We start from the raw sequence: 10,855 nt of genomic DNA on the forward strand, positions 1-10,855 counted from the left end.
GAAAAACCAGGACATGTTCAAAAAAATCAAACCACAAACACAACTGATGAAGAGCAACAGACCTATCTGCAGGATAAAATCCAACTTTAGAGTCATCATGTAATAACCAATATTTAATGGGTCTCCTCTTCACCTGTCGTGGTCGGCACACCAACGTCTCATGGGGCCAAGAATTATGTTACATTTTCTTAAAGGGGTTGCCCAGTACTAGGATTTTTTTTTTTTTTTTTACCAAAAACAGCACAACATTCGTCCAGAGGCTGTATCCGGTATTCAAGTACAATGTGGTTGAGCTTCAATACCAGAAACGGTCCTTGGAGAAACATGGCCCTGTTTGTAGAAAAATAGTAGAGAATAATTTTTTTCTAGTTCTGGACAACCCCTTTAAATGAAAAGTTAGGAGGATAAACAGTATATTGTCATTATTGTTGCATTGGAAAATTACCATCTGTGTAAAACATCTTATGATCACATCCATAGCATTGCTTTTGGATTGCAGATCCGCTCCTACAAGAGTATAATAGGAGGACAAGGACATCCAAGGCAAACTTGAGTGACACAGATGGATCCTTACTGGAACGTGGGGATCAAGCTTTGTCACCTACTCAGGGGTGTGCCTGTTGCTAAGCAACCATCTGCAATGGTAAGCGCAGTACATGAAAAAAAAATCTAAAGTCTAATGAGACTTCCTAATGAATAATTCTAGGTGGAATATTGCATTGCAATATTTAAATCTCAATATTAGATGCTTTTCACCCAAATAAGCAAAAATTTATTCAACTTCAATACGTATTCAATTCTCATTGAGCAGCCACAGAACAGGTTTTGACATTCAACCATAGTCTGAAATCAAAACCCATAGAAAAAGAAGAAGAATTCAAGGGTTCATATTCCATAAAATGCCACCCCAAAGCTAATCAACAATGATTATTATATGACTTATAACCCAATATGATCTTTCAGACAATAGATTGCATAATTTACCTACTCTAGGTAGTCAATATTACTGGATAGTTCCGCAACTACCTCAAATATGGTCTAACTCGTTGCGTATGGCCAGGTTAAACATTATTGTATCTACAGCTCTGGAGTCTCAGACTTTTTGTTCAAAATCCCAACAATTTTCAGAGGAACCTCCCAGCATATCATGTCTATGAAGTCCTTCTCCAATGTCTGTTATCTGGAGAAATGTGTGCCACATAAGTTGTACTTCAATACACTCAATCTTATCTATTTCATCTCCTTAACTGACAGAATGCCATGTATATGAGTCATGGGAGATGTCCCACGGCTGGCTAAAGACCAAAGTATGTGGTGCAACCATTCAAGTTGCTCATTCCAACAGAAGACCATCACCATGTCCTTCCATGGTATAGAATTTCCATTACCAGGATCATGGTATGAAGCACTAGTAAAAAATCCTCATTTACCTTTTGATAAACTCTAGACAATAGGACAACCCATCCTTTGTTGTAGGCCATGCTTACTGTCATGTTTACTGCTTCCAACTCTGTGTCCACCTCACCAATCACTGCATTGACCGAATCTTTAAACAATTTGCACATTTGACTTCCTACATAGTTCATTCAAAAAGCAGTAGCTCTAGTTTAGGTAACCCTCTGAATATCCTTAAAGGGTAACTGTCATGTTTTTATTTTAAAAAAAAACAATTTTAGCATATGTTACTGCTGTAGCAGCATTATGCATAAAGCAATCTTTAGTTTCTTCACATACCACAGTTTTCCTTCAGTTTTTCCCTTAGTTACGGCTGTTTAAACATTTACAATAAGAGGACCTTCTCAAGATGGCTCCTCTGCCAGTTCTCTGAGGCCAAAACTGCTTTTCCTCACTTCCCATACACACTTGCTGTAGCCACAAGCTCCCTGCCAGCCAATCAGATTGGATTACTGAGAGACACGCCTCCTCACTCTGAAGCCTAATGCAGGCATGCAGTGTGAAGGACCTTCCCTCCATCTTCCTGTCTTCTTAGCCAGAGACAGATGAGCCATAGCAACTGTCTTTTAAGGGAGCAGTGGAAAGGGACAGGGGACATTAATGAAATTTGTTATTATAAGGTAATTACAGATATTTTGACAATCATTGACAGACTAACTCAGGTTTACATGCCTAATAGCTCTAATAAACTAGCAAATAAAAAAAAATAATGACTGTTACCCTTTAACTGGGTGGACTCATGATGAGTGCATTATATGAACAGTCCTGCTGTATGCAAAATAATTAATTGCATATTTTTAATAGGTAAGGTTCAGGCTAGTTACAAGATTTTATAATAACAGTGTGACAATATACAGTGAACATGGTCAAGCAATGCCTGTGTCAGTAGAAGAAAAAAAGTCATTGCTGCTCTTGCAAATAAGTATTTACAATATGTGCAGACCATAGTTAGGATCTCAGAAGAAATACTGCACTCCTGAATCTTTATGCAGGTGACACAGAAGAGTTGGAAACTGATGAGACTTCTGTTCTAGATGTGCTTGACATTTCTGAGCCATCATCAACCTTTTTGCCAAATAGTTGATAGATACAGTTCCGGAACTACAGGAAATGGAGAGAAAAAAATCAAGACTCAAAGACACAATTTATGGTTCCCTTGTACAATATGGTAATCAAAACTAACTCAAGCAGAGGTTGTGGTTGAGTGCATAGACCTAGTACGATAACGCACAGACTTACTATGGTTCTGTATTATGTACTTATGTGCCCATGGGTACTCTATATGCCATCATATAGTGCCTCCTAGAAGCAATCGTTCTAGAGGAGACACCTCACGACATCATACGCATGTAATGGAGCACATCATAACTTGCAGATTCTAATGTAATCCAGAAGTATAGGCTGTATCAACATAACATTGCCCCCAATATAGTAAATATAACCCAGAATCTTCAATTAGACCCCCAATGGTGCTACCCCATTTAAAACAATGTAGCCTTCTGATACAATATGGAGCTAAATGTTACTCTCGGATGGGCATGAGCACTGCTCTACCCACCCTCCTGCCTCTGCAGCAGTGGTCCAGAACCACTGGTCTTCCTCTGCTTCCTTGTTGCAGAGTCATCTGCTTCCTCAACCCTGGAAGGATGCAGCCTGCTTCCTGCGGGTAAGGCCTCTTCCCTCTGTCCGAAGGGCATGCGCACTCCCTTTGGCTCTGAAAGGGACAGCATGCACCCTTTACATCATCCTATGGCTGGCCACCCTTGGGTACTTCAGGAATCTTCCACTATGGGAGGGTGCCTAAGCAATAGGTTGTCTAGCTCCCAGTGAAGGTGTGGTTTATTAATTTGTCTGCCTGTGTACTGACCTCTGCCTGTTTACTGGATTGTAACCCTCCGCTGCCTAATCTGACCTGTGTCTTGACCCACTTATTGACCGTTCGCTGTCTGTTCTAACCTAGGACCGTTTACTGTATAGCACATACTCTGCAAGCCCTGACCTCAGCCTGTCCCTGACTGATGCCTCAGTGCACTGCAATGGTGTCTTTGACCCCTGTGGTTCAGCTGTCAATGACAGAGACTACTACAGAAGGCAGAAGTCTGGTAGTTCCCCTACAGAGAAGTCCAGATCCCTGTACAGGGGTTAAAACAATGAGAATGCCAGGATACCACCCTTAGGAATAGCCCATAGTCAAATCTGTTGGTTGACACACTGGATCCAGAACCACTGCCATAACACTAAAGAACATTTCTAAAAATCATTTCAGGTTATATGGCAGTGGTAGATCAATAAAAATGATTGATATAGTCCCATAAAATGGGCTACAGAGAATAGTGACTATGCTATATATTTCACATGCGCTTTCTCAATAGCAAAATAAGCCATATAATCAATTATTGGACCAACCTGTCTGTTCATGAAAACATAGATAACTGGGTTGTAAATGGTGGCACTCTTAGCAAAAAAGGCAGGCAAGGAGGCAGCCAAAGGATGAAAACTGTAGCCGGGACTGGCAGCAGCAAAACAAGCGAAAATTGTATATGGTCCCCAGCAAAGGCAATAAGCAAGGATCATGACAACCACCATCCTGGAAACCTCACGCTCAGCTTTTTGAGTGGATTCTGACTCCTTCTGCTGCTGTGCAACCTGGAGAATATAAAATGTTCATATATAGAGTTAGAGAATGCTTATTACAATCAATATCTGATACCAAGCTCCAAATTCACTGCAAAGGCATAGGCATGTTGGGGTGGGGGCATTGCCCAAAGTCCCTACCCCAAAGGGGTCCCATCAGCACTGCTCCATTTAGGCTGCTTAGGAACACACCCTTAAAGGAGTTTTTGGACTGTATCAACATCCTTCAAAGTCATCATTTATGAAGGTTGCTGTAATTTTGTAATGTATTTCTTTTACCTTTATTGCTTCTATCTCTGTTTCTGGGCTGTGGTCACATGATCATGTCCATGCAGCTCTTTCCTGTTACCTGTGATGCTGTGTCCATGGGTATGCTAGTCATAGAGACGTGTCTATGTAACTAGCTTGGTGGGAGTAGCTATAGACTAACTGGGCATTGCTAGAGCAGTTGGAAAGCTGTGATAGAGGAAGGAGAAGTGCATCATGGGTTTGGTTGGATACAACAACAGGAAGTGCTACATAAAGGATATAAACCAACCAGGATAGTATAGATTGAAAAACAACCATGGGAAAGATGTATATGAGGTAAGCAACTACATGAGCATATCTGTTAAAAACCATAGTAATCCTGGATATCCCCTTTAAGTATTGGGCAGAGTGCTGATGAAGCATTCTTCCTGACCATAGAGAGAACTGTGCAGCCATGTAGTAGCTGCACAGTCCTCTCTATTCCATCCCTGTACTTATCTCTAGGATCAGTGCAGTTAGTGTTCACCTCCCCGCAAGGAACCTAAGCTAGTTGGAAGATATCATAGGGAGGGGATCATAGGAAGGGGGGGGGGCAGTCTGTGTAAGAAAGGTGTCATAGAGAAACATCTGTGTAACTGAATGGGGCATGGAGAGTAGCCTGTCTAACAAAGGAAAGGCAAGGACGGCAAAGCCTAACACTGACATTTTTCTTCTACTTTTAGACCAGCATGGGTTCTTACTGTAATAACTAAAGATATTAAGGCACATATCGTCACTCACCTTACGAATAGCCAACCATACAGCTATGTAACAGAGGATGATAATAGACAGTGGAAGAATGCAACAAGTGGTCATGAGCACCAACATATAAGACTGGACTCCTGGGTCAGTGCTGCCACTGAACACATCTGGACCACAAGAGGTCTTCAAGCCATGGGGCCAGTACCTATAGGTAGATGTTAGAATCTTAGTGTGAGATGAAATAGCCTGCATGATAGCAGGCAATGTTTTCATACAGCAGTATCTAAATTTGTCATGGTCATTGACAAAAAAATGTATCCCATTCATTAATATGGGTGCCCAGTAAGGTGGTGTGATAAATATTTGTATAGAGATGGGATTTTATGAAGATGACAACGTTTTTTCATGCTATCAGAGAAACGGCGAAGCTCCACAACTTCACAAGATTGAGCTCTAGTATATACTGGGTCTTCCAAGTGGGAAAATAGTCTTCTACATACGGATGTAGCATGGTTAGCACTCCTTTTTTCTGAGATTTCTGAGTTTGGTTATCTAATCTAAGCAAACACCTTCAATTGCTTTTCAATGGCTTTTGTCTTAAGATAATGAAATGAGTTAAGAAATTTGAGTTAACAGCGGGAGTGCTAACCCTGCTACATCTGTATGTGACAAAAACTGTAAAATTTTGTTGAACTTACCTACTCCAGCCAAATATTGGTGGTGCACACCAGCAAGCTGCCCAAGTCCAGGAGAAGATGATGCCACCAGCAGCCAATTTTCCATCAAATTTAATGTTTCCAAAGGGTTTGCAGACCACAAACCATCGTTCCCAGGCAATTACAGTTAAGGACCAGAGACCAGTGATTCCTGTGGACAAATAATCAAATAAAAATAAATTGACATTGCCAATAACAGGACAGGAACATATGGGACAATGGACATAACTATGGACATAAACGTATTCACTGGGGAAATTAGGCTTCTCACATTTAAAGGACTTATCTTCCATAAACATCTATCTGTCATGAAATGATAGCCAAACCTGCTGATTTCAGCAGGACCGGACAACCATCTAGTGTGGATGGGGGCCTCTCGACTCTCTCCTAGGGGCAGATGTTGGGGGAGATCAGGATCAGGAAGTTGGATTTCAGTTACACTGTCCTTTTATTCTTGGGAAGATAAGCTGCTGTCAGAGGTGGCTTTCTCCCATTTATCCATTGACAACACATGCATGCAAAGTGTGCATGTATATGGAGGATCCGGAGAGACATCTGTCATATGGGCAAGCATTCGACCGACAGATATCTTATGTGTATGGCCAGCTATAGAGTCCCATTAGACCCTGCACTAGGAATTATACAGTGTATGGGATGTTCCTTTAAATTTCCCCTCTTTACCACTGTCACATATACTACTATAGTTTCACGTGCATGTGTATGTCTTAATTTAGCCTTGCAAGTCCTATATAGTCCTATCCTATGTTATGACCCTAGCCAATTTCAGTCTACATCATGTGGCATATATGCCGCCACACAGCAACACATGCCAGTATGTAGCCCATATATTGCAGTTGTCACTATAACTTACCACAAACTGAAACAGTATAGCCTTCAATTACGCATAATGGATGACCAAGGACGAAGTAACCAAAAATCTGGTTGAAGACACTAATGGTGCTGGCAATAACTGTCTCCCCAAGGTCAGCAATAGCTAAGTTGACCAAGATCCAGTTCAAGGGGTGGCGAAGCTTTTTAAATTTAAATGTAGCTACCAAGACCAGACCATTTGTAAAAACAGAGGCCGCTACTACGAATATCATCCAGAGGGTAGTGATGTTGTAAACCCATCGAGGTGCAATGTGGTAATTTGGACCTTCAAAGGGACCTAGAAATGGCAAAGAACAATAATTAGGAACATATTTACTATATATCCATCAAACAACATTGCTTTGCCAACCTGGTGTTCTGTGCCATGACCTGGTTCATGTATTGTAATGGCAAATCTTAAAGTCTATGTTATGGGGGCAATTTATTTTTATTTTTGCATTGTACTCAATTTGAGCTAAAAATATTTTTTTAATTGGTCTTTATTAAAATTATGGAGCCCTTTTTCTGTACATAGCTGAGATGCTTTAGTTCCAGACTCTGGATTTTCTCTCTTTTCCATCAGTTGGGGAGATGAGGACTCCTTATCTCTGCTCTCTGAAATTATACACACTCATTATAGCCTAGTTTTTATCTTACTGATAAGAATGTGGCCTAAATAAGTGTTTATGACCTCTTAGTAGGTTTAAAGATAAGGGTTATTAGATGAATAGCACAAAATGAAAATCAAAGTACCAGTCATGCAGTTAGAAAAACAGTTAAACCTTTGTGACAGAACGGCTCAATATTTTTAATAAAGGCCAATTGAAAATATGATTTTTAGCCAAAAAATGAGTAAAATGCAAAAATTGCCTCCGAAGGTGTACATAGCCTTTAAAGCATATCCATTTCATATTGGATTGTGAAAGAGAGCAAGATTTTTAATGTGATACCTTAAAGCTTGGGATTCCCCAAGTTTGTACACCATTTGTGAAGAAAGCAGTAGCTTTGGCTTATATATAATTTGTTTATTTTAATCATGGACTACCTTGGTCCCTGGATTGGGATTAGTGACATAACTAGATTCCCTGATGTACTCATTTGATCTAAAAGTGCCAAAAGCTGTGAGCGAAGTAGAAGGTAATCCGTTTTACTGACAGTTTCAAGGACATCTCCACCTTCATGGAGATTACTGCACACTTGTGATAAGATACCAACCCAGCAGCATGGTGTCTATGGACGTGTATTTTTGTATCTACAAGTTTACTCTTAAGGCGGGTTTAGACGGCACGATGTAGCAGCGGATTGTCGGGAAGGAAGTGTTCCTTCCAGACACTCGGATGCTCATTAAGTGAAGGAGACTGCTGCATTTACATGCAATGATCTACTTCACTGTATGTGGATGAGGGATCCCCTCGTCCCCATACAGAATCATAGTTTCTGGGCGGAAGATCACTGTTTAGACAGCACAATCTGCTGCCCAGAAACGATGATTGGTGTGCCTAGAAGAACGACAGTATCACCCAATTAACAGGTGTTTTGCTCATTCAATGGATGAACAGCGACACATTTACAAGCTGGGAACAAGCTTTCACAGTAACGGTAATTCCCGATAATCTGCCTGATAATTGGCTCCTGTAAATCCACCTTTACTCCTGGGTGAGGTTCCAATATATGAGTCCTTAGACTCAAGGTCTACAATACTCTTCATGAAGACTACATTTATCTACACTAAACTTCCAGTGAGAGGAATTGATTAAGAAGACCATTTCTTTACATCTAATTTTGGGTCGCCATCTCAAAGATGCATTACTGCATATGTAAATTAAAACCAATCATGTAGTTGGCAACCAAATGGCATGATACAAACAACAACAAAAATAAAATTAAAAAACAAACGCTAAAAAAATATACAAGATTTTCAATATTGAAGCTGAACTCAACCCAAAGCTGCCTGCAACATTAACATGTCTCTACATTTAAGCCAAGTTTCGGACCATATGTGCCTTCACAGGGGCTCAGGAATCTGAGATATAGGAAGCTGTTTGACAAGATATTTACAGGTGAAACTCGAAAAATTTAAATATCGTGCAAAGTTCACTTATTTCAGTAATGCAACTTAAAAGGTGAAACTAACATATGAGATAGACTCAATACATGCAAAGTGAGATATTTCAAGCCTTTATTTGTTATAATTTGGATGATTATGGCTTATTGCTTATGAAACCCCAAAGTCACAATTTTTAGGTCCCCTTTGCTCAGGGGGTATGGTTTAATTAGCTGACTAGAGTGTGACACTTTGAGCCTAGAATATTGAACCTTTTCACAAAATTCTAATTTTAAGCTGCATTAATGCAATTCCTTTTAATTTGCATTACTGAACTAAATGGCCTTTTGCACGATATTCAAATTTTTCGAGTTTCACCTGTACACTGGAGGGCAGTTTGTATCTATAAAACAAAAAAATAAAAAATAACGGCACCATTTTCGAATTTTTTAATAACTGAAAGGTAATCACAAGTGGTCATTAGCTCTTCTGTGTATGGAGCTTGCCAAACAGCTACAGTACAAATATCTCATCTTCCTGGATCCTTGTGAGTATGACATGTAAGAAATGGGAAATTGCAGGATAACTGCAGTCATACCGCTATGTTCAACTTTCTAGTAAAGTTAAAACTTTTGCCTTAAATTCTGTCTTGTAGAATGTTCAACTGAGGCTTTTTGGTCGAAGTCTACAATGTGATCTACAACATGTGATCTGCCAAGGATGTATCCGCGGGTTCAAGATATTGCTTGGCTGCCACAATTGTAGTCAATAAAAATTAACACGATAACTTACTCAAAGGGCTACCAGTTGCACAAATATATCTGAACTTGACCAATATACATGACTGTGATTTTACCTGATGTTTGGCTTGGTAACGATTGTCCTTACCACCAGCTTATTCGACTAGATTTAAATATTCATTGTCTTGTCTATAAGAATGGAGGTTCAACTCTACCTTCAGCTTGATATCTAAAAAGTCTACAAGACCTGGAATCTGAATGAAGATCCGCTAAGCTACTTCAATACATGTCCAATATTAGTTTTGGCAGGACAGATTTATGTTGACCAAATTTGACGTTTTTGTCTACGTCTTGTCCATCTTACATTATATTTCCAGATTAATACGGACATATAATTGTGGCTAATATCACATTCATCTCAACATTGTCTTTCTGGCAGACTATATCCAGGAGCAGACTGGGAACTAAAAGTGGCCCTGGAAAAAAAGGTAAAAGTGACCCCAGCTGTACTAAATACCACAATGCAGTATAAAATATTGCCACTTGTGTAACAGTATTCAACTGTATTGCTGTCCTGAGGACATCGATAAAGTAGAATTCAGGAGGGCACCTGTGGCTGCTAGCCAGGTGCGTAAGCAGGAATCAGATCATCATGTGCCTGGCTGGCGGCCGTGAGGAGGGCTTGAGTGGCCCTCCTAGGCATTAGCACACTGGGGAATTTTCCTGGTGGGTCTATGTCCAATCCACCCCTGACTATATCACAAGCCACAGTGCAAATCCATCAGCCAAAGAAAGCCAATACTCAATAGATGACAAAGTCATCTGTAAACATAACTTAGAAAGATTGTACACTAGTACTACAGACCAGTAGGCGGCAAAGACGACTCACCCCGTGTGTTGTTGCTGTTAGTGTATGTAAAAACACTACTTCTGGTGGTATCTTCCTCATCATGCTTTCTCCGGGCAGCATATACAGCTTCATTCCATGATACCGCCATGCCCTGGCTGTCCCTCAAACACCAAATTCACCTTTCTCTTTGATCTAGCTTTGGCTTTTTCACACTTTGTCTTCTGTTTCTTCAGGTTCTTTCCTCCCTTGCTCACTAAACCAATCTGTCACTTGGTTGGGCGATTGAGTGACCTCTCTCCAGTTATATACCAAGCTGAGATGGATTAGCCTCGACACTCGCAGACCAGCTCAAGCCCCCTTAAACTTTTTATCTCTTAATTGGCATATGAGTTTTAACTTCACTCCCCCTCCTTTTCCACATTCAATCTTTCTGACTCCGTACGGCCGGTTTACGTCACTTGAGCAGGTTAAGGATGACTTTTCTGGACACTTTGGGTGACAGGATAAAAGCTTGCTTAAATGAAAGAAAGAGAAGGAGGGGAATGGCTTGGGCTTT

At 40.4% G+C, this 10,855-nt stretch overlaps 1 protein-coding gene across 1 annotated transcript; it reads right to left on the reverse strand.

The window, feature by feature from the left end:
• Positions 1–2,439: 2,439 nt before the first annotated feature.
• LOC122919416 (red-sensitive opsin) lies at positions 2,440–10,447 on the reverse strand. The gene is made up of 6 exons (XM_044268431.1): positions 10,339–10,447; positions 6,667–6,963; positions 5,778–5,946; positions 5,119–5,284; positions 3,862–4,101; positions 2,440–2,556 (listed from the first exon to the last, which is right to left on the reverse strand). The coding sequence occupies exons 1-6, from the start codon at positions 10,445–10,447 to the stop codon at positions 2,440–2,442; spliced, it is 1,098 nt and encodes a 365-aa protein (XP_044124366.1).
• Between the last annotated feature and the right edge of the window lie 408 nt (positions 10,448–10,855).

The sequence above is a fragment of the Bufo gargarizans genome, chromosome 9 (genome assembly GCF_014858855.1).
Source record: "Bufo gargarizans isolate SCDJY-AF-19 chromosome 9, ASM1485885v1, whole genome shotgun sequence".
NCBI classification, from domain to species: Eukaryota; Metazoa; Chordata; class Amphibia; order Anura; family Bufonidae; genus Bufo; species Bufo gargarizans.

Bases quoted from the DNA above. Each gene is read 5' to 3' on its own strand.
- LOC122919416 (XM_044268431.1), bottom strand. From the start codon at position 10,447: ATGGCGGTATCATGGAATGAAGCTGTATATGCTGCCCGGAGAAAGCAT. The intron at 5,947-6,666 runs GTAAGTTATAGT...ATTTGTCCACAG, and splicing joins CTATACTGTTTCAGTTTGTG to GAATCACTGGTCTCTGGTCC. The intron at 4,102-5,118 runs GTGAGTGACGAT...TATATTCTCCAG, and splicing joins TATGGTTGGCTATTCGTAAG to GTTGCACAGCAGCAGAAGGA.